This window comes from Oncorhynchus gorbuscha, linkage group LG22 (assembly GCF_021184085.1).
Source record: "Oncorhynchus gorbuscha isolate QuinsamMale2020 ecotype Even-year linkage group LG22, OgorEven_v1.0, whole genome shotgun sequence".
NCBI lineage: Eukaryota > Metazoa > Chordata > Actinopteri > Salmoniformes > Salmonidae > Oncorhynchus > Oncorhynchus gorbuscha.
The window spans coordinates 42,544,913-42,569,873 of NC_060194.1; the positions used below are offsets into that span (position 1 = coordinate 42,544,913).

The 24,961-nt window shown below is 43.5% G+C and overlaps 1 protein-coding gene across 4 annotated transcripts in view; it reads right to left on the reverse strand.

Annotated features, from left to right (window-relative positions):
* Positions 1 to 22,482, reverse strand: part of LOC124009374 (rho guanine nucleotide exchange factor 18-like) — a 50,132-nt gene extending 27,650 nt beyond the window's left edge. Inside the window, exons 1-7 of one of the 4 annotated variants that reach the window (XM_046321149.1) lie at positions 22,235 to 22,482; positions 9,576 to 9,646; positions 9,155 to 9,261; positions 8,798 to 8,938; positions 7,004 to 7,125; positions 6,725 to 6,835; positions 6,258 to 6,501 (exon numbers count right to left, since the gene is read on the reverse strand). In XM_046321149.1, coding sequence (XP_046177105.1) covers positions 6,258 to 6,501; positions 6,725 to 6,835; positions 7,004 to 7,125; positions 8,798 to 8,938; positions 9,155 to 9,254 — 718 coding nt within the window. In that variant the 5' untranslated portion in view covers positions 9,255 to 9,261; positions 9,576 to 9,646; positions 22,235 to 22,482. Of the gene's footprint in view, positions 1 to 6,257; positions 6,502 to 6,724; positions 6,836 to 7,003; positions 7,126 to 8,797; positions 8,939 to 9,154; positions 9,287 to 9,575; positions 9,647 to 22,234 lie in introns of all 4 variants that reach the window. The other 3 variants (XM_046321150.1, XM_046321152.1, XM_046321151.1) reach the window with 3 other exon arrangements.
* Positions 22,483 to 24,961: the final 2,479 nt, after the last annotated feature.

A 24,961-nucleotide genomic window follows, 5' to 3' on the forward strand; every position in this document is an offset into this window, starting at 1 on the left:
AATGGAACTTCTTTAATGGAAAACTATTACAGTAAGTCCACTTTCTACTCAACAGGAATAAAACATTATCTATACATTGATTGTCTTTAATCAAGAAAATATACATTTGACATAAGAGCTTGTCTGACCACCACGCTTACTGCTACTGCCAACTTAAAAATCTTAGAATCTACTAAAAGAGCCACAAGATGACATTTCAACATCGCATTTCTACAAAGTCCTACATTTCTGTGACACATTTGAAATTGAACTGAATGAATTCATAATGATCAATAAAAATTAATTCGATGACCCCTGGATTTTATGGGACGCCACCAAAGGGTTTATTTAAAATAATGCAACTACATTTGCATCTGGGTTGAATTAAATCACAATTAAGGTAGATATCAGAATTGGAAATGTCATTTACTGCATTAGAGCCGTCTGAACAAATACCTTTTCAGATGAGGTGGCTGGTACTCTTTCCAAAGTCAAGACAGAACTTACATTTATTGAGAAAAAAAGAGAACAGAATTTGCCATCCATTGAGTTAGACTCAACCATTACTTTCTTAGTAATCTATATGCTAATCCCTCATCCATAGGGAGGACATATCTGCTCTGCTCCATTCAGAATCACTAGAAGCAGCAGATAAGGAGATCCAATTTCACCTTTGCTATTGTCCATGGAACCCCTGACCAAAGCAAATTGTCAATCGAAAAAAATACCATCAATTTCCCTCAAATCTTCATCTCGTTAAACACAGACAATATTTTCCAACATCTAGACAACGCATTGAAAATCGCTCCCGAACACATTGAAGATCAATTGGTAAATTCTGTTTTATCTCAAGTTATAAATAAATCTAACCAAATCAGCCCTAGTGTCGCCCAAGACCCTGATGGAGGACTCCATCTCTACTTACGGAATCCCAATCGTTTCCCATTTTAAAAACTTGGGAGTAGATATACTTCCTTCCTATAAGAATATTTTGAAGATAAATAAACAATGCAGAGACAGAGGGCGATAGGTAAATTACCCATGATTTTGGAAAAATATGGAAAAACAGAGGATTCATGACATCACTGGGAGCTCCTGTGAACAATGGACCAGAGGTGATGGCTCTACTGAATGCTCTCCAGTTACCTGGACAAGTTGCGATTTTGAAAATGAAAGCACATGGAGAAATCTTTCCAGAGGAGAATAAAGGTAATGGCTGGGCTGGCAGGGCTGCCAAGAGAACACCTCCGTCACCTAAACTGATTAGGAGACACACCTTGGATACATTGCAGCACCTTAGAGATATGCAAAGCAGTGTGGGAATGATTGGCTGCAGGATGCAAACTCAACCAAAAAGCTGTGTGGGAAAACAACCTGAGGTGTGTAGCGCCAAATGCACTCTTACCCTACCTGGCAACACAGATCCACTCTTTGGGACACATTGGTGTGGGCAAGATAGTTTATTGTTTTGTGGGCAAATGGTGGAATCCTGGTGTGAAGAAAGAAGCTGAGGCTGTTGTGGCGAATTACAACATTTGTATGGAAAACAACACCAAGGGATGAGTGAAAGTACAGACACGATGAGCGCCTGCCCCACCAGGACCCTTCAGACATCTACAGCTTGATTACAGCCCAAATGTAAAGGACAGGAAGATGTGCTGGTCATTGTTGATTGTTTCTCACGATTGGCTGAAGCCTAACCTACTAAGAAAGGAACTGCACAACACACAGCTAAATTCTGATTCGAGAAATCATTCCCAGATGGGGATTTCCGGAACAATTACATTCTGACCAAGGCACTCGTTACACAGGAAAGGCGTGTTAGGCCGTAGCTCGTCTTCTGAACATAAGGGCAGTGTAGTCTATCATCCTTAATCGAGTGGACAGGTAGAACGCACAAATCGAGTTTTGAAAGTGAGACTGTCAAAGACGCATCAAGAAGGGATAGCATGGCCAGATGCATTGCCTACGGTATTATGCAGTATACGGGCAACACACAACGAAACCACATGGTTGAGTCCGTTCGAGGTCCTCACAGGTCGGCCCATGTCACAAAGCAGACGTTCACATTATGAGCGACACAATGCTTAACTATTGCATACAACTCTCTAATGCAGTAGGGAAGTAAAATAGGTGTGGGGAATAACTACCGAGGGGGGACATGACGTAGTACCAGGACAGTGGGTGATGGTAAACAAATATGTAATAGAGACATTAGGGCCAAAATGGGAAGGTCCTCTATCAAATTTTGCTCATAACAAGGTCAGCAGTAAAAGTCCAGGGAAAATCACAATGGATACATGGCACTCATTGCAAGGTTGTCCATGTTGATGACAAAGCGGAGCCTGGAGAATAATGACCTGATTGATTAGCAATCTCGAGTGAAGAAGCATAGTAAGATGATCAGAACCTGATAAGCTTCTATGTTGTATATCGCAGTCGTTGTACATCGCAGTCGTCATATTAGGGATATCTATGTGAAATGTCCAACGTCTTCTTGAAAATCGGGACATGCTTACTTAGGGGAAATCTATGTGAAATATCTATTTCTTTTGAAACCAGGACTGTCAGAACATAATTTCTAATGTGGGACTGACACCAGTGTGGAATTAAAGGACTTGGTGAAAGATTACCTTGCCAATGGGATGATTGAATATAATTGTCTTGTAGACAATTATGTTTTTCTTTTGTGAGTTTCCTCCTAACACAGGATGTGGTATGAATTGTAAGGTACATCATTACACCTGTTAATACTTGTTTTCTATAACTTTTTTGAAATATATTTCTTATTGTAACAGCAAGTACAATATGCCCTTTGTGTTTTATAGAAAGGCAAGGTGTTTAATGTGAATGATTTTGTGCTTACTGATAATGGTTTTTTATACGGTCTATTTTTTCATGTTTTTTAAAATTGTTTTCTAAAAATAAATTTTAAGTTTATATATTTTTTAAATGATCTAGGGTGGGGGGGGGGTATTTTTTTATTTTTTATTTTTTTATTTGACCTTTATTTAAGGTAAAATAGGTTAACTGCCTGTTCAGGGGCAGAACGACAGATTTGTACCTTGTCAGCTCGGGGGTTTGAACTTGCAACCTTCCGGTTACTAGCCCAACGCTCTAACCACTAGGCCAACCTGCCGCCCCGTATAAGAATATGTTGATACAGTACTAAAGGTTAAGAGGACTAAAAGTCTACAGAGTACTAACAATCAACGGAAATAGTGTTTTTTTTCTGTAATAGGGGATTAATGAGCAATGGTTCAGAGACATAGGAGGAATTTGTCTAGGCATCAAGCCCGAAATAGGATACTTGTTATTTAGCCATTGTCCCAGTTTTATTGCAAGGAATTCTAAATGGTCAACCACGGGCTAGGGCTGGGTTATTATAAAGAACATCCTGCCTCTTTGTTCTGTGGAGAGAATCACAGGAGAGAATCACTGAGGACAGGGGAGACCATCTACCTCTCAGCATAACATCTAATTCATCCTCTTTGAATAAACCTATTTTCCTCCCCTTGATTTGCTTTGGGGTTTGTGTTACTAAATTATAACATCAACTGCTAACATTCCTTAGATAAAACCAGAAACATTAACAGAAGGCTCAAATCAATTCAATCCGACCTCATCAGATGTAATAATATCTCAGTTGCTTGACTGGCAGAATATCTATTGTCAAAATTAATATATTGCAACGGCTGAATTTCTGTAGTTCTATGCTTCCCATGTCTCCCCCTTCTGGCTATGGGATAAAGGTAATTGTGCGGTTTCAAAATGTATGTGGCAAGGTAAACGACCTCGGATCAAACTAACAAACGTACAAAGGGGGAAAGACGTAAGAGGACTATCCGTACCAAACTTTAAACTGTATTTCCAAGCACTAGCATTTCGCCCCATCCTAAATTTCTTTAGACATGATTCATCTGCCCCTGGCTGAGTATAGAGAGAAATATGCTGTCTCCTATTGACCAGGAAGAGGTGGTCTCCACTGATATATCTCTCAAACAATGTAATATGGTGTCTCTTATTGACAAGGAAGAGGTGGTCTTCACTGATATATCTCTCAAACAATGTAATATGGTCACGGTCGACAACTCCATTGTGTCCTCCTCCCAGAGCGCCAAGAACCTTGGCGTGATCCTGGACAACACCCTGTCGTTCTCAACTAACATCAAGGCGGTGGCCCGTTCCTGTAGGTTCATGCTCTACAACATCCGCAGAGTACGACCCTGCCTCACACAGGAAGCGGCGCAGGTCCTAATCCAGGCACTTGTCATCTCCCGTCTGGATTACTGCAACTCGCTGTTGGCTGGGCTCCCTGCCTGTGCCATTAAACCCCTTCAACTCATCCAGAACGCCGCAGCCCGTCTGGTGTTCAACCTTCCCAAGTTCTCTCACGTCACCCCGCTCCTCCGTTCTCTCCACTGGCTTCCAGTTGAAGCTCGCATCCGCTACAAGACCATGGTGCTTGCCTACGGAGCTGTGAGGGGAACGGCACCTCAGTACCTCCAGGCTCTGATCAGGCCCTACACCCAAACAAGGGCACTGCGTTCATCCACCTCTGGCCTGCTCGCCTCCCTACCACTGAGGAAGTACAGCTCCCGCTCAGCCCAGTCAAAACTGTTCGCTGCCCTGGCCCCCCAATGGTGGAACAAACTCCCTCACGACGCCAGGACAGCGGAGTCAATCACCACCTTCCGGAGACACCTGAAACCCCACCTCTTTAAGGAATACCTAGGATAGGTTAAGTAATCCCTCTCACCCCACCCCCCTAAGTTTTAGATGCACTATTGTTAAGTGACTGTCCCACTGGATGTCATAAGGTGAATGCACCAATTTGTAAGTCGCTCTGGATAAGAGCGTCTGCTAAATGACTTAAATGTAATGTAAATGTGTCTCTTATTGACAAGGAAGAGGTGGTCTCCACTGATATATCTCTCAAACAATGTAATATGGTGTCTCTTATTGACAAGGAAGAGGTGGTCTCCACTGATATATCTCTCAAACAATGTAATATGGTGTCTCTTATTGACAAGGAAGAGGTGGTCTCCACTGAAATATCTCCCAAATTTATACAGTTTAAGTTTGTTCACAGACTGTATTTAACACCAAGGAGAAGTCTTACAATGAAATTGTCCCCAACTCCCAATTGTTCACTGTGTCCCCTAAATCAGGCACATTCCTTCATATGAAGTGGGAGTGCCCTGCGGTTAAATACTTCTGGGGGAAAAGTTAAAAAATAATCATATTGAAATGCATTAATATAAATATTCAATGCTCAGCATCTATTATGTTACTTAATGATGATAGCCGCTTTAATCTCTCAATCAATCAGAGACTATTACTGCTGGCAGGCAGTACTGACACAAAAAAAAGAGAGGATGGATGGAGACATGTTGGCTGGGTGGGGGAATGGGAGGTTGGATGGATGGAGACATGTTGGCTGGGTGGGGGAATGGGAGGTTGGATGGAGACATGTTGGCTGGGTGGGGGAATGGGAGGTTGGATGGATGGAGACATGTTGGCTGGGTGGGGGAATGGGAGGTTGGATGGATGGAGACATGTTGGCTGGGTGGCGGTAGGGGAATGGGAGGTTGGATGGATGGAGACATGTTGGCTGGGTGGGGGAATGGGAGGTTGGATGGAGACATGTTGGCTGGGTGGCGGTAGGGGAATGGGAGGTTGGATGGATGGAGACATGTTGGCTGGGTGGGGGAATGGGAGGTTGGATGGAGACATGTTGGCTGGGTGGCGGTAGGGGAATGGGAGGTTGGATGGATGGAGACATGTTGGCTGGGTGGGGGAATGGGAGGTTGGATGGATGGAGACATGTTGGCTGGGTGGCGGTAGGGGAATGGGAGGTTGGATGGATGGAGACATGTTGGCTGGGTGGGGGAATGGGATGGGAAGTTGGATGGAGAAATGTTGGCTGGGTGGGGGAATGGGATGGGAAGTTGGATGGAGAAATGTTGGCTCCATCCCCCAACAAAAAAACAAGAAAACAAATAAAAACTATTTCAGTAAGGTACTTCATTGTCACCCAGAAATGATTTGATATTGATATCGTTAAATGCAATGTATCCACTTGGCTGGAATTGTATTTTTAAACTGTCAAATAAATCCATCAATCTAGTCACACTGCAGAGTCTGGGTCAAATGCCAAACAGATTCTAACTACCTGTCATGCCAGTCAAGTTAATCACGTGCACCTAGTTACCTTGAGCAATACAGTCGAACTGTGTGATTTCAGTAGTACAATGCTTGTTGAGTCAGTTCGTTACCTTCAGTGTTCAGTAGAATGCGTTCCACCAGGACGGGGTACTTCGTGATCCGCTGAGTCACCAACAGGATGCATTCTGGTACTCCTAACCTCCGAACGATGGACAACCGACCGATTTTCATAATCAAGTTCTGGAACTTTTTGTTGTTCTGTAGCTGTTCCTTGTAGAGACCGACAGCGTCAGTGTGGTGACTACAGAACACGCCGTAATTCTCCTTCATCCTCTCTCCCATCTCACCTGAAAACTACAAAACAACATGATCGTCAGGCAAACAACATTCTGATGAGGTAAACATGTTTATCAGGTATGACAAAGGGAAAGTATAGAGAGTCATGATTTCCTTGTTTTTTCAAAGGAAGCATTCATGCTGGTGAGGACAGTGCCACATCACCACCCTGTCGTAACACAGTCCTCCTGGGGGGTTAGCTAGCTCAACATACACACACAGAGACACACACACACACTACCTGGTTGATGAGTATATCTCCCAGCTGTGTGACAGTGTGGTGGTTGTGTCTGTCCCGGCCGTCCCTAAGACACCACAGGAAGTGTTGGTGGATGTGCAGCAGGCTGTCGATCTGATGTAAGAATAATGGAACGATTACAAACATCTATTGGTTTTAAGAAGGAGAAAAAAATATATGTGATTAAAGGAAAGAGAGAATACAGTCCACAAACTGAACTATACTCCCGTGTGGTTTATTGAAACTACTTTTCAACTCCTTAGGAGTCAGAAATGGAGATACCTGAGGGAACATCCTCTCAAGCCTAGTATCCTCCATATGTAGGCTGTGTCTCAGCTCATACTGGTAAACACTCAGCAGCAGCTTCAGGGTCCGCACATGATGCACCTCTGTCTGGATCAACTCTGAGGGGGACAGTGTCTTTACATTATCACTCCTGTTACACAGTTGAAGTCGGAAGTTTACATACACCTTAGCCAAATACATAAAAACACTGTTTTTCACAATTCCTAACATTTGTGGTAAAAATCCCCTGTCTTTGGTCAGTTAGGATCACCACTTAATTTTAAGAATGTGAAATGTTAGAATAATAGTTGAGAGAATGATTTCAGCTTTTATTTCTTTCATCACATTCCCAGTGGGTCAGAGTTGACATACACTCAATTAGTATTTGGTAGCATTGCCTTTACATTGTTTAACTTGGGTCAAACATTTCAGGTAGCCTTCCACAATAAGCTCGGTGAATTGTGGCCCATTCCTCCTGACAGAGCTGGTGTAACTGAGTCAGGTTTGTAGGCCTCCATGCCCGTACACTCTTTTTCAGTTCTGCCCACAAATTTTCTAAGGGATTGAGGTCAGGGCTTTGTGATGGCCACTCCAATACCTTGACTTTGTTGTCCTTAAGCCATAACTTTGGAAGTATGCTTGGGGTCATTGTCCATTTGGAAGACCCATTTGCGACCAAGCTTTAACTTGACTGATGTCTTGAGATGTCGCTTTAATATATCCACATCATTTTCCTGCCTCATGATGCCATCTATTTTGTGAAGTGCACCAGTCCCTCCTACAGCAAAGCACCCCCACAACATGATGCTGCCACCCCCGTTCTTCACAGTTGGGATGGTGTTCTTCAGCTTGGAAGCCACCCCCTTTTTCCTCCAAACATAATGATGGTCATTATGGCCAAACAGTTCTATTTTTATTTCATCAGACGAGAGGACATTTCTCCAAAAGGTACGATCTTTGTCCCCATGTGCAGTTGCAAACCGGTCTGGCTTTTTAATGGCGGTTTTGGAGCAGTAGCTTCTTCCTTGCTGAGAGGCCTTTCAGGTTATGTCGATATAGGACTCGTTTTACTGTGGATATAGATACTTTTGTACCTGTTTCCTCCAGCATCTTCACAATATCCTTTGCTGTTGTTTTGGGATTGATTTGCACTTTTCACACCAAAGTATGTTCATCTCTAAGAGACAGAACCCATCTCCTTCCTGAGCGGTATGATGGCTGAGTGGTCCCATAATGTATATATTTTAATTATATTGTTTGTACCGATGAACGTGGTACCTTCAGGCGTTTGGAAATTGCTCCCAAGGATGAACCAGACTTGTGAAGGTCTACAATTATTTTTCTGAGGTCTTGGCTGATTTCTTTTGATTTTCCATTGATGTCAAGCAAAGAGGCACTGAGTTTGAAGGTAGGCCTTGAAATACATCCACAGGTACACCTCCAATTGACTCAAATTATGTCAATTAGCCTATCAGAAGCTTCTAAAGCCATGTCATAATTTTCTGGAATTTTCCAAGCTGTTTAAAGGCACAGTCAACGTAGTGTATGTAAACATCAAAGCTGTGATGCATCTTGGGACTGACTGATCTAGAAATATTATTGAGTAGTTACTTGATGATTTGTAGATCAGTCAGTCTCAACTCGTCTTTTAAGTTGGCTACAATGTCGAAGGCGCCCATTATCAGCATAATTGTAGTAGTCATTATCCTCAGTCTCATCACCCTCCACACAGGCCTTTTGCAGATAACATCGTCCACCCTCATATCCAGCTCCAGTACTGTATGTTCTTACCGTAGATGACATCTTGCCTCTTTACAGCGTCTTGGTGGAGGCTGTTTATGTGCTGCTGGTCCACAGCAACACTCCAGGACTCTGCCTCCAAGTCCCGAGCATCAGCCTCCATCTCCGCTCGCAGGGCAGAGTAGTGACCATCTATACACACCCAATAACACACACAGCCTTAATAACACTTGGTCATCTGTTGGGCGTCAACAATGAAATGGGTGACGGCCATATTGGAATGAAGGTGGTTTGGTTGACCACACCCACTTGATTTGAGACCTGGAGACTTGCATTAGCTCTCCAAAGTAATGCCTAGGCCCTAGCTCAGATTCCCCTATTATTATAGCAAGCAACCAGGTGACGTACCTTCCAAGTTGATGGTGTCTGTGGAGGACGTGGAGAGGGACACCGAGTCCTCAGGAGCAGGCCGGGGAGACAGTCCTCTGACAGCATCCAGGTCATCCATGTGTTATCTGGAGGTTAAAGGTCAGGATGGCACTAAGGTGTTAGCAGTGGAGTTTATGGGTGGTGGAAACACAGAAAGAAAAGAAAAGAAAGAAAGAAAGAGAAAAAAGATAGAGAGAGAGATTCTTTAAATGCTAACTTGTAAAGCTATTGAGTAGAAACATGGCCAGGTCACAGTTCCACTGTCCTGGCAGTCTGGTTTCATGTAAAGACATGGTTGTATTTTTTTTGTGGCCTGCTGTAAATTTGACATGTTTAGACATATTTACATTAACATAATATTCAGAAGTTAGTTCATCGGGATACAGAGCGATCAACTCACCTTGGTCGTGTGAAACTTGTTTCTACTGTTGATTTCTTGGAACGATCAAAAGCCTGTGTACAAAACCACCCCTGACAGGAAGAGAGGATCAGATGCTGTTGAATCCTGACAGACGGTTTTATGTCACAGAACAGAAAGGCAGTGGCGTGAAAACTAAAAAGGTAAATAAGAGAAAACTGGTTTGACAGACTGACGGCACGAGAGGCTTACAGACGAGACACATGACAGGAGAGAGAGAGAGAGAGAGAGCATTCGCACAAGACATAGCAGGAGATAGGAAAAATACTTCTACTAACTTTGGATATTGTGCACTGTCCCTGTCAATTAAATCGCATGAAATGAAATAAACTTAATGAAGCCTTCATAAACACTTTTTAAAGACTTGTTTCATGTTTCATAAACAAATGTCGCACATAAAATATGTTTCATAAACAAATGTCGCACATAAAATATGTTTCATAAACAAATGTCGCACATAAAATATGTTTCATAAACAAATGTCGCACATAAAATATGTTTCATAAACAAATGTCGTACATAAAATATGTTTCATAAACAAATGTCGTACATAAAATATGTTTCATAAACAAATGTCGTACATAAAATATGTTTCATAAACAAATGTCGTACATAAAATATGTTTCATAAACAAATGTCGTACATAAAATATGTTTCATAAACAAATGTCGTACAGAAAATAGGTGGATGAAGTATTATGTCACATGTGAAATGACATTAGAAAGATCATATTCTGTTTTTTGTTTTCTTTTTTTGTTGTTGCATTTTCCACCCAAAAACTCAAGACATCTGCAGAAAGAACTGGCTTTCAGCTATGACATCACACCTGGACTTTGAACAAATATGTTTTGGGGTTATTGAACTACAGTAGATGAAGTGGATGTACATCCGGTAACAGAATTACACCATGGGTCCGTGATCTGTACTACACAAAAAATGCATAATGATGGATATTAATATTATTCTCGTCAAGGTGACGTTTCCTGAAAAAGGTACAAAACAAAAGGTAGAAATATGCAATATCCTTTTTTTTGTGCATATTTGGGTATTATTCTACACACGGGCTATTTTTCTAATGAACTCGGCCCCCAAACAAGACCACATTTGGTTGGTCCAGACCAGACCAGAACCAATCAATCATAGACGTTTATGTTTCACAAGATAGGACAGGACATCACAGTAGAGTTCAGGACAGTACAGTCGACTACAGTAAATTAGATATGTTCAGTACAGTATACTGTACTCTAGTGTGCTCTACAGTACTGTAGAGAAAAGTAACCCACTTGCTATGTGTGTGTGTGTGTGTATGTAAGTAATACACAGCTGGGTAATAAAGACAGTGTCCCGATAACCTCTGGATCACCTGTTAAGTACCCAGACAGACACGGTTACTTCCTGCAGTACAGCACATCAAGAAACAATTAGCCTTGTAAATAGCAGATTGATTACCGCTGTGCTATCTGTGCAGCGAACCATTCACGTAAGCGTGCGAGATCAGGATGGCTTGCGAGGCTAAGAAACAACACTGTGCTCTGCCAGACAGATCACTATAAGGCTGTGAGGCTAAGAAACAACACTGTGCTCTGTCAGACAGATCACTAAGGCTGCGAGGCTAAGAAACAACACTGTGCTCTGCCAGACAGATCACTAAGGCTACGAGGCTAAGAAACAACACTGTGCTCTGCCAGACAAATCACTAAGGCTGCGAGGCTAAGAAACAACACTGTGCTCTGCCAGACAGATCACTAAGGCTGCGAGGCTAAGAAACAACACTGTGCTCTGCCAGACAGATCACTAAGGCTGCGAGGCTAAGAAACAACACTGTGCTCTGCCAGACAGATCACTAAGGCTGCGAGGCTAAGAAACAACACTGTGCTCTGCCAGACAGATCACTAAGGCTGCGAGGCTAAGAAACAACACTGTGCTCTGCCAGACAGATCACTAAGGCTGCGAGGCTAAGAAACAACACTGTGCTCTGCCAGACAGATCACTAAGGCTGCGAGGCTAAGAAACAACACTGTGCTCTGCCAGACAGATCACTAAGGCTGAGAGGCTAAGAAACAACACTGTGCTCTGTCAGACAGATCACTAAGGCTGCGAGGCTAAGAAACAACACTGTGCTCTGTCAGACAGATCACTAGCGCTGCGAGGCTAAGAAACAACACTGTGCTCTGCCAGACAGATCACTAAGGCTGCGAGGCTAAGAAACAACACTGTGCTCTGCCAGACAGATCACTAAGGCTGAGAGGCTAAGAAACAACACTGTGCTCTGTCAGACAGATCACTAGCGCTGCAAGGCTAAGAAACAACACTGTGCTCTGTCAGACAGATCACTAGCGCTGCGAGGCTAAGAAACAACACTGTGCTCTGCCAGACAGATCACTAAGGCTGCGAGGCTAAGAAACAACACTGTGCTCTGCCAGACAGATCACTAAGGCTGAGAGGCTAAGAAACAACACTGTGCTCTGTCAGACAGATCACTAAGGCTGCGAGGCTAAGAAACAACACTGTGCTCTGTCAGACAGATCACTAGCGCTGCGAGGCTAAGAAACAACACTGTGCTCTGCCAGACAGATCACTAAGGCTGCGAGGCTAAGAAACAACACTGTGCTCTGCCAGACAGATCACTAAGGCTGAGAGGCTAAGAAACAACACTGTGCTTTGTCAGACAGATCACTAGCGCTGCGAGGCTAAGAAACAACACTGTGCTCTGTCAGACAGATCACTAGCGCTGCGAGGCTAAGAAACAACACTGTGCTCTGTCAGACAGATCACTAGCGATGCGAGGCTAAGAAACAACACTGTGCTCTGTCAGACAGATCACTAGCGCTGCGAGGCTAAGAAACAACACTGTGCTCTGTCAGACAGATCACTAGCGCTGCGAGGCTAAGAAACAACACTGTGCTCTGTCAGACGGATCACTAGCGCTGCGAGGCTAAGAAACAACACTGTGCTCTGCCAGACAGATCACTAAGGCTGCGAGGCTAAGAAACAACACTGTGCTCTGTCAGACCTGTATTTCATCCTCCACGCCTTCTCCCAGTCCTCTCCTCACTGTTCCTCCCCTCCTACCCTGTCCTCCCAGGCCCTATTCCCTATATATAGTGCACAGGGTAGGAAGGGAGGAACAGGGAGGGGAGGACTGGGAGAAGATGTGGAGCATGAAATACAGGTTAGCCCCTTTTGTGTTAGTCAGAACAAGAACTAGACGAGCAAGTCAGCCGAGGATCCCAGCGGCGTGTGGCAGCTCATGTTTTTTTTTTTATTCTACTAAGTCAGTCCCCACCACTATATTATATTATAAACCTGTCATGCCAGAGCCTGCAGTGAAGTAGTGGTAGAAACAAGTGGATAAACACGGATCACTGTTTGCAGTGACTAATGTGCCCTGCATTCTTCTGTTTGTTAATTTAACCTTTACTGACTCATGCTGACACCAAGGCCATTTTTTTTAAACAGACGAGCCCTGCATGAACATCAATACAACATCAATTACACTAAACATTAAAACAAAACACAAATCACATGAAAATGTCCTCCAGCATCCACCTTTAAGGAGTTTGAGATCGTTTTACACGAGAAGCGCAAAACAACTAAAAGCGCCGAACAGATTTCACCAGGGCAACTTCCAGATCTGGTAGGGAGGGAACCTCCCACTGCCGAACAGAGCCCACTTTCACCAGGGCAACTTCCAGATCTGGTAGGGAGGGAACCTCCCACTGCCGAACAGAGCCCACTTTCACCAGGGCAACTTCCAGATCTGGTAGGTAGGGAACCTCCCACTGCCGAACAGAGACCACTTTCACCAGGGCAACTTCCAGATCTGGTAGGAAGGGAACCTCCCACTGCCGAACAGAGACCACTTTCACCAGGGCAACTTCCAGATCTGGTAGGAAGGGAACCTCCCACTGCCCAACCAGAGCCACTTTCACCAGGGCAACTTCCAGATCTGGTAGGAAGGGAACCTCCCACTGCCGACCAGAGCCCATTTTCAGAGATTAATTACAGTGACTCTAAGTCCGAATCTGAGATAGATTGTCTCCAGGCGGACAAAGATGACTCCGAAACACACAGAATACACTGATTAGATTGACCTAACTAGGTGAATGGATCTCTAGGGTTCGCTATGCCTGACTCCGGGTCTGGTATACGTCTGAAGGTTAACAATAAAGTAAGGTAGGGCAGAAGTTTATACAAGATGAGCCAACGCATCAATACACGAGACTACCGAGGGGGCCAGCCTACCTTCTGATACAAAATGCAGAGATGTATACTGAACCGGTCGTCCGCATCCAATGGCTTCGATACGGTGCCAGATGCATTCATATGGATGACATCACCATAGTCTAAATAACAGGTAGGAATGTTGACTGAAAGATGTGTTTTCTGCTATTTCATGAAAACTGTTCCTATTGATGAGGACTACTTTAAGTTGGTCATTTCATCAACATGTTTTTTTGAAAGATCGCTTTTCATCAGTCCAGATATTTATAAAAGTTGGGACACCATCCAAAGTATGTTGATTTGAAAAACAACATATACTTGTTTTTTACCTGAATTAAGTACCAATTTCAGTTCAACAAATGTTTTCTGCAGGGCAATGAAGGCAGATTGAAGCTCTGATAGAGCCTGGTCAGCTGGGGGGCAATGAAGGCAGATTGAAGCTCTGATAGAGCCTGGTCAGCTGGGGGGCAATGAAGGCAGATTGAAGCTCTGATAGAGCCTGGTCAGCTGGGGGGCAATGAAGGTAGATTGAAGCTCTGATAGAGCCTGGTCAGCTGGGGGGCAATGAAGGTAGATTGAAGCTCTGATAGAGCCTGGTCAGCTGGGGGGCAATGAAGGTAGATTGAAGCTCTGATAGAGCCTGGTCAGCTGGGGAGCAATGAAGGCAGATTGAAGCTCTGATAGAGCCTGGTCAGCTGGGGGGCAATGAAGGTAGATTGAAGCTCTGATAGAGCCTGGTCAGCTGGGGAGCAATGAAGGCAGATTGAAGCTCTGATAGAGCCTGGTCAGCTGGGGGGCAATGAAGGCAGATTGAAGCTCTGATAGAGCCTGGTCAGCTGGGGGCAATGAAGGTAGATTGAAGCTCTGATAGAGCCTGGTCAGCTGGGGGCAATGAAGGTAGATTGAAGCTCAGATAGAGCCTGGTCAGCTGGGGGCAATGAAGGTAGATTGAAGCTCTGATAGAGCCTGGTCAGCTGGGGGGCAATGAAGGTAGATTGAAGCTCTGATAGAGCCTGGTCAGCTGGGGGCAATGAAGGTAGATTGAAGCTCTGATAGAGCCTGGTCAGCTGGGGAGCAATGAAGGTAGATTGAAGCTCTGATAGAGCCTGGTCAGCTGGGGGCAATGAAGGTAGATTGAAGCTCTGATAGAGCCTGGTCAGCTGGGGGCAATGAAGGCAGATTGAAGCTCTGATAGAGCCTGGTCAGCTGGGGGCAATGAAGGCAGATTGAAGCTCTGATAGAGCCTGGTCAGCTGGGGGCAATGAAGGTAGATTGAAGCTCTGATAGAGCCTGGTCAGCTGGGGGCAATGAAGGTAGATTGAAGCTCTGATAGAGCCTGGTCAGCTGGGGGCAATGAAGGTAGATTGAAGCTCTGATAGAGCCTGGTCAGCTGGGGAGCAATGAAGGCAGATTGAAGCTCTGATAGAGCCTGGTCAGCTGGGGGCAATGAAGGTAGATTGAAGCTCTGATAGAGCCTGGTCAGCTGGGGAGCAATGAAGGCAGATTGAAGCTCTGATAGAGCCTGGTCAGCTGGGGGCAATGAAGGCAGATTGAAGCTCTGATAGAGCCTGGTCAGCTGGGGGCAATGAAGGTAGATTGAAGCTCTGATAGAGCCTGGTCAGCTGGGGGCAATGAAGGTAGATTGAAGCTCAGATAGAGCCTGGTCAGCTGGGGGCAATGAAGGTAGATTGAAGCTCTGATAGAGCCTGGTCAGCTGGGGGGCAATGAAGGTAGATTGAAGCTCTGATAGAGCCTGGTCAGCTGGGGGGGCAATGAAGGTAGATTGAAGCTCTGATAGAGCCTGGTCAGCTGGGGAGCAATGAAGGTAGATTGAAGCTCTGATAGAGCCTGGTCAGCTGGGGGCAATGAAGGTAGATTGAAGCTCTGATAGAGCCTGGTCAGCTGGGGGGCAATGAAGGTAGATTGAAGCTCTGATAGAGCCTGGTCAGCTGGGGGGCAATGAAGGTAGATTGAAGCTCTGATAGAGCCTGGTCAGCTGGGGGCAATGAAGGTAGATTGAAGCTCTGATAGAGCCTGGTCAGCTGGGGAGCAATGAAGGTAGATTGAAGCTCTGATAGAGCCTGGTCAGCTGGGGGGCAATGAAGGTAGATTGAAGCTCTGATAGAGCCTGGTCAGCTGGGGGGCAATAACATACAGCAAAATGTCATGTGCACACAGGAGAAAGTTGTGTTTTTTTTTACAGATAGACCAATATTGTTAATGTAAATAGTGAAAAGAACCGGGCCAACAATCGATACCTGTGGAACACCCTTCGTTATGTCCAGAAAGGCTGATTTAACCCCATCAGGAAATACTCACTGTGTTGGCCTGGTCCAGGAGAATTGACGAAAGCTTCTAAAAGCATTTTTCCACAAATGGTGTGTTAACATTCACACAAAATAAAATAGTGTGTGAACAGTGTTTGTGTTTACCCTCACCTACAATAATGACTGCCTTGGATAACAGTCCGCACACTCCAATTAGTTAGTAAATGTTCAACATGCTCCCTTCATGCCCACCTGGCAGGGGCCTTGACACACGGTTTACTGATTAACTACAGTATCTCTCCTTCTCCCTTCTCTTTCTTTCTATTGGTCCCTCTCACACTCTCTCTGTCTCCATCTCTCTCTCACTGTCTCCTCGCTCTTCCTCACTGTCTCCATCTCTCTCTCTCTCACTGTCTTCTCTCACTCTCTCATCAGTAAACATTACACTCACAAATGTGTAATGACATTTCAAACGTTATATCATTGGTTATGTACAGTGTTGTAACAATGGGCAAGTAGTTGAAGTATCAAATGGGAAACAAATAAACAATGTTGTTTGTGTTTCACTGGTTGCCCTTTTCCGGCAACGGACCACAAATCTTGCTGCTGTGATGGCACACTGCTGTATTTCACCAAACAGATATGGAAGTTCATCAATGTTTGATTTGTTTTCAAATTCTTTGTGGGTCTGTGTAATGAGGGAAATATGTGTCTGTAATGTGGTCATACATTTGGCAGGAGGTTAGGAAGTGCAGCTCAGTTTCCACCTCATTTTGTGGACAGTGTGCACATAGCCTGTCTTCTCTTGAGAGTCAGGACCGCCTACGGCAGCCTCCCTCAATAGCAAGGCTATGCTCACTGAGTCTGTACATCAGTGGTGGTCTGTGCCATTTAAAATGAGGGAGGAAGATGCCATTTAAAATGAGGGAGGAAGATTTATATTACAGCATATTGGATGACTGTCATTCATATTCCATTCAACTTGGTCAATGTAACATCGAGATGTTTAGGCTATGACATGATACTCAAATTTCCCTGTAGCCATTATGAGGTTGCTACAACCTAGCCTACAGTATGAATGAAAGTTTACAGCACAGGTGCACAGGTCGAGATAATGTTTTTTGTAGTGACATATTCAGTACCGCCTTGCACAAACTTTCCTTCATCTAGCTGATGTAGGGTGTAATCATTAGTACAACAGTTGCAAACGAGAGTTTCTATTGGACAAATTCAGTTCCCCATGTATCCCTATTTCGTTCCATTTGCTTCTGTATAAGAAACGTTTTTCAATAGAATCGGCGGAATGAATACACCCCTGGTCACACGCAAACACAGTTCACTTTCATAGCAGACACGTACAAACAGCATGATCACTTAGATGGCTGGATAATTCCTTCTCACATCTACGCAACCTCCTCCTCTCACCTTTTCCCTTCGTTTGTGGACTTCAGTGCACAACACATCAGCTGTCTGTGATCAGGCAAAAATACCTTTCCAAGCCAAAGCTTCATATCATAACACTGTCACCATATTAGCTAACATCAAGCCAACATAGCTACTAGAACGCATTAGTAAACCCGCTACAATCATGCAGTACAGTGTAGTCAGCAAGCAGGTTATCAGTTACACCAGCAGGCCCCGGTGACAATAAATTAATAAAACCAAAAGGTTACCTTCACTTGTAAGAGTTCCAGTGTTAGATAACCAAAGCCAGCTAGCTAACATAGCATTCCTCTCTGTTTGAGTAGGCTAAACTAGCAAGCTGCATTAGCAAGCTAAGTGGAAAAAAATCTGAAAGCTCTCTTCGCTTCAAACCTGTTCAACTATGGTCTTTCCCTCTCTTTGAGTCAACGGCATTTTATACACTGCAGGGCTAGCTAGCTTATGCTTTCAGTACTAGATTTATTCTCTGATCCTTCGATTGGGTGGACATGTACCCAGAGGAGGACGGGAGTTAGCTGTCCTCCAGCTACACCATGGTGCTACCCTAGAGTGTTGTTGAGGCTACTGTAGACCTTCATTGCAGTGTGTTTTAATCAATTATTTGGTGACGTGAATATACTTAGTATAGTTTTATTTAAAAAGGATAACATTTGTAATGTTTCAGTTACATTTTTCTGAAATTAACTGAGGATGGTCCTCCCCTTCCTCCTCTGAGGAGCCTCCAATGCTGTACATAGTCAAGGATTTTGTAAATTTGGGTTCAGTCACAGTGGTCAGGTATTCTGTCACTGTGTACTCTCTGTTTAGGGTCAGTCACAGTGGTCAGGTATTCTGCCACTGTGTTCTCTCTGTTTAGGGTCAGTCACAGTGGTCCGGTATTCTGCCACTGTGTACTCTCTGTTTAGGGTCAGTCACAGTGGTCTGGTATTCTGCCACTGTGTACTCTCTGTTTAGGGTCAGTCACAGTGGTCCGGTATTCTGCCACTGTGTACTCTCTGTTTAGGGTCAGTCACAGTGGTCCGGTATTCTGCCACTGTGTACTCTCTGTTTAGGGTCAGTCACAGTGGTCAGGTATTCTGCCACTGTGTACTCTCTGTTTAGGGTCAGTCACAGTGGTCCGGTATTCTGCCACTGTGTACTCTCTGTTTAGGGTCAGTCACAGTGGTCAGGTATTCTGCCACTGTGTACTCTCTGTTTAGGGTCAGTCACAGTGGTCCGGTATTCTGCCACTGTGTACTCTCTGTTTAGGGTCAGTCACAGTGGTCAGGTATTCTGCCACTGTGTACTCTCTGTTTAGGTCCAGATAACATTCCAATTTGCTCTGTTTTTTGGTTGATTCCTTCCAGTTTCTCAAAAAGTTATCTTTTTGCTTTCTCATAATTTTTTGGGGTCTCATATGCGTTTCTATCCTGGGCCTCTGTGGGGTTTGTTTGTGAACAGAGCCCCAGAACCAGCTGGCTTAGAGGACACTTCTGTAGGTTCATATCTCTGTATGTGAGGGCTTTGTGGTGTTGTGTTGGCATTTAACAGCTCTTTTCTGTATTTTGATAACTAGTGGCTATAGTCCTGATTGTGGTCTGTGTGCATTGTTTGAGGTTTTGCATTGTACACACAGTATATTTCTGCAGGTCTCTCTCTCTTTGTATTCTTTATTGTATTTACCCTTTATTTAACTAGACAAGTCAGTTAAGAACAAATTCTTATTTACAATGACAGCCTACCCCCGGCCAAACCCTCCCTTAACCCTGGGTCAATTGTGTGCCGCCCCTATGGGACTGTCGATCACGGCCGGTTGTGATACAGCCCGGGATCGAACCAGGGTCTGTAGTGACGCCTCCAGCACAAGAGATGCAGTGCCTTAGATCGCTGCGCCACTCTCCCCTGGTTTCTCCCTCCCTTGGTCTCTTTCTGTGTGTGTGGACTGTGGCAGCGAATCCTCATGGTGAGAGTGTAAATCCTCAGGCTGGGGAAGAATGATGTGGGTGAATGATCTTGAGTGGCCCAGCTATCTAGGCCTAATTATAATCATGTGACCGGCTCCCATCAGGGGTTCTGCAGGGACAGACTGGGAAAACAGCCTCCCTGATGGCTGGCCTGGCCAGAGTTTTTACACACACACACACACACACACACACACACACACACACACACACACACACACACACACACACACACACACACACACACACACACACACTTTCATGTGCCATCTGAGAGGTGTCAGGTCTCCTAGCAAGGTCCACAATGATCATGAGACAGGACAGGCCATAATCCATGGAAACAGAGAGAATATGTGGAATGTTACTGTTTTGGTAGAGAGAACACATTGGCCTTGGGGCTCCTGAGTGGCGCAGCGGTCCAAGGCACTGCATCTCAGTGCTAGAGGCATCACTACAGAACTTGGTTCGAAACCAGGCAGCATCACTTACGGCCGTGATTGGGAGTCCCGTAGGGCAGTGCACAACTGGCCCAGCACCGTTTGAGTTTGCCCGGGGGTAGGCCGTAATTGGAAATAAGAATATTTTCTTAACTGACTTGGCCTTAGTTAAATAAAGGTTCAATAAACACAAATAATTATAGGAGAGGAACAATCCACAAGGATCTGTCTTTCTAATGTCATGTTCTGTACTGTATTCAACACAGAGGCAGGATCCAGCACGGTGACTGAACAGGTGTAAAACCTCTTCACCTACGGTGGGGCAAAAAAGTATTTAGTCAGCCACCAATTGTGCAAGTTCTCCCACTTAAAAAGATGAGAGAGGCCTGTAATTTTCATCATAGGTACACTTCAACTATGACAGACAAAATGAGGGGGGGGGAAAAATCCAGAAAATCACATTGTAGGATTTTTAATGAATTTATTTGCAAATTATGGTGGGAAATAAGTATTTGGTCACCTACAAACAAGCAAGATTTCTGGCTCTCACAGACCTGTAACTTCTTCTTTAAGAGGCTCCTCTGTCCTCCACTCGTTACCTGCATTAATGGCACCTGTTTGAACTTGTTATCAATATAAAAGACACCTGTCCACAACCTCAAACAGTCACACTCCAAACTCCACTATGGCCAAGACCAAAGAGCTGTCAAAGGACACCAGAAACAAAATTGTAGACCTGCACCAGGCTGGGAAGACTGAATCTGCAATAGGTAAGCAGCTTGGTTTGAAGAAATCAACTGTGGGAGCAATTATTAGAAATGGAAGACATACAAGACCACTGATAATCTCCATCGATCTGGGGCTCCACGCAAGATCTCACCCAGTGGGGTCGAAATGACCACAAGAACGGTGAGCAAAAATCATAGACCACACGGGGGGCCTAGTGAATGACCTGCAGAGAGCTGGGACCAAAGTAACAAAGCCTACCATCAGTAACACACTACGCTGCCAGGGACTCAAATCCTGCAGTGCCAGACGTGTCCCTCTGCTTAAGCCAGTACATGTCCAGGCCCGTCTGAAGTTTGCTAGAGAGCATGTGGATGATCCAGAAGAAGATTGGGAGAATGTCATATGGTCAGATGAAACCAAAATATAACTTTTTGGTAAAAACTCAACTCGTCGTGTTTGGAGGACAAAGAATGCTGAGTTGCATCCAAAGAACACCATACCTACTGTGAAGCATGGGGGTAGAAACATCATGCTTTGGGGCTGTTTTTCTGCAAAGGGACCAGGACGACTGATCCGTGTAAAGGAAAGAATGAATGGGGCCATGTATCGTGAGATTTTGAGTGAAAACCTCTTTCCATCAGCAAGGGCATTGAAGATGAAATGTGGCTGGGTCTTTCAGCATGACAATGATCCCAAACACACCGCCCGGGCAACAAAGGAGTGGCTTCGTAAGAAGCATTTCAAGGTCCTGGAGTGGCCTAGCCAGTCTCCAGATCTCAACCCCATAGAAAATCTTTGGAGGGAGTTGAAAGTCCATGTTGCCCAGCTAAAGCCCCAAAACATCACTGCTCTAGAGGAGATCTGCATGGAGGAATGGGCCAAAATACCAGCAACAGTGTGTGAAAACCTTGTGAAGACTTACAGAAAACGTTTGACCTCTGTCATTGCCAAAAAAGGGTATTTAACAAAGTATTGAGAAACTTTTGTTATTGACCAAATACTTATTTTCCACCATAAATTTCAAATACATAAATTAAAAATCCTACAATGTGATTTTCTGTTGAAGTGTACCTATGATGAAAATGACAGGCCTCATCTTTTTAAGTGGGAGAACTTGCACAGTTGGTGGCTGTTAAAATACTTTTTTTGCCCCACTGTAGTTCCAGGAAATAGTCAGGAGTGTAAACGGCAGGTGTTATGCTCAATAGAGTATGTAGAGACGTAGGTGTATGTTTACATCTAAGCTTTCATGTCTTGGAGAGACAACCGTATAAGTCTCAAATTGCAGTAAAGTTTGAATGTTGCGTTAAGGTTTGACATTTGTTTGTACAACGTATATGCCTGTAAAGCATTTAAATCACAGTTAGCAAAATACATGTGGAATTTTCGGAAAGTTAATGAGTTACAATTATAGCCATCAAATGCTTCCAATTTTATAACGTTTTTGTAGCACTTAGCTAACCGAACAACAATGTAATTTGCCAGTTTCACATACTGTAGGCTTTGTAACCTGGCCGGTGTACACCAACAATAAGTATGTCCTTTCCCTGTAAAAGATAAACGTCAAAAATACGCCATCAAACTGCTCGATCAATTCTTACCCCATTCTCGATCAACTCGAGCCCAACGCGAGCGGTGGTAAAATCAAAATAAATAGAAAGAGGTTTAATTTGTATCTGCTGCTACGTAGTTCCAGTGGAAAGTGATACAATTGTATTGGCTACATACGTTTCACTGTGGAAAGTAACACTTCCTATGCGACAAGTGATCCAACAACAACAACGAAGCAATGAAAATTCCCGTCCAGCGTTGGATCAAGGAGCCAGGGGTGTAATCATTAGTCCAAACAGTTTTGCAACTAAGACGAGAGTTTCTATTGAATAAATTCAGGTAGGTCCCTCCCCGTTTCGTTCCGTTTGCTTCCGTTTCAGAATCGTTTTGCAACACAATCGGCGTAATGAATACGCCCCAGTATCAGTCCTTCTCTTAGCATTCTGGGAGACGTTGTTCGTTTATTTCATGAACGCAACACATTCCACAAATTAATTCTGCTTGACCTGTTACAGAGACACCCATTTCGCTGTATTTTTTTTACATTAATGTAGATAGGCATTGTTATTATATATATATATATAAACCATCTGTTATGTCAGTCGTTCTGCCCCTGAACAGGCAGTTAACCCACCGTTCCTAGGCCTTCATTGAAAATAAGATTTTGTTCTTAACTGACTTGGCTAGTTAAATAAAGGTAAAATAAAAATATATTTTAAAAGTATAATGGAATCCAGAGAGAACAAAACCTGTCCTCAAACATTTACATCAACAGATGCAAAGTTATGGACAAAGACACAAAACATCCACATCAAATTAAATATTTTTCTTGGTCAAATAATATGGAAAACAACCTATTTTTGTGCAGCATTAATTTCCCATCCTTACAAAACACAATGTAAATGTATATTACTGAATGGTACATAGGCTCGTCATCTAGGTTTGTACCTGAAGACTTTCTATCACAATGGCCACTACAGTAATTGAACACATTGAGACATCAAGGGCTTTGTGATGATGTGGTTCAGTTGGTAGAGCGTGATGCTTGCAACGCTAGGGTTGTGGGTTTGATTCCCACAGGGGGAAATGTATGTGTTCACTACTGTAAATTGCTCTGGATAAGGGCATCTACTAAAATGTAAAAGGAATGAATAGATCATAGAAATAAGTTGCATTTGCTAAGTATTTCAAGAAACTGGAAAACATATATCAAGCAAGTGTATATATATTGTTTTTATTTTAAAGTGGTATTATTTATTTATAGGAGACAATGCACATTAATCAACATCAATATTATAATAATGCAGCATCCATGTAAATGTGCCGGGGTTAGCCATAGATCATTTGCACCCGTAGTCCCTGGGAAGGTAAAGACCTTTACACAGCCACTATACAAATACTTACTAAAACAATACAAAATACCAATACATTACATCCAATAATATATAATTCTAACAACAACAACTTATTCGTAATAAAAAACACTACCATCAGCTGTTGTCTTACATATGAGAAACCACAGATAACTCATGTGTAAAGGTTTGGATAGATTTGAGCTATGTTTTCAATTTCCATTTAAAAGCAGTGCAGCTTCTCAAGTCCATGGGCATTGCACTCCAGTATACTGTAGCTCTAAGAGAGAAGGCAGATTGACTGATTTTACGCAATCCCCTCTAGTTACTGCCCTTGTTATCTTGGAGGGGCTTTCCTTGAGCATGATATTCTGGCATGGGGGTGGAGCAACAAGACCATGCGGGATCTTAAAGACAAAGCCTGCATCTACATTCTGCTTTAAACTGTCCAGACTGACTGAATACATTATGTCTGTGAATGACGTGACAATGGTGGTAACTGTTTGGTTAGTTATCAAAAATCTTAGATGTTTGTTTGTAGTGATTCAATTGGTTTCAGAATAGAATAGCAGCATGTGAGGCAACACCTCCGATGTGAGAATATCATAGCATGAATATATAGTTTGGCGGCCTCCAGAGGAAGGTAAGATTTTATAAACCTAAAGTTGGATAATCCAAACTTTACCGTGTTAACCACCTTCTTCACATGTTTATTGAATGTCAAGTTAGAGTCCAAAATGACACAGAGATTCCTGAAGTTGGACACAACTTCCAGATTCTCCCCATTATCTCAAGGCCATCAGACTGTTAAACAGCCACCACTAACATTGAGTGGCTGCTGCCAACACACTGACTCAACTCCAGCCACTTTAATAATGGGATTGATGGTAAATGATGTCAAATATATCACTAGCCACTTTTAAACAATGATACCTAATATAATGTTTACATACCCTACATTATTCATCTCATATGTATATGAATATACTGTACTCTATATCATCTACTGCATCTTTATGTAATACATGTATCACTAGCCACTTTAACTATGCCACTTTGTTTACATACTCATCTCATATGTATATACTGTACTCGATACCATCTACTGTATCTTGCCTATGCCGCTCTGTACCATCACTCACTCATATATCTTTATGTACATATTCTGTATCCCCTTACACTTGTGTCGATAAGGTAGTAGTTTTGGAATTGTTAGCTAGATTACCTGTTGGTTATTACTGCATTGTCGGAACTAGAAGCACAAGCATTTCGCTACACTCGCATTAACATCTGCTAACCATGTGTATGTGACAAATAAAATTAGATTTGATTTGACAAGGACAGCTCTTTGGGACGAATCAATGGTAATATAAGTATTATCAGATTAACTGGTTTCTACAGGTAATTGTCAGCCTCAAGTTACAA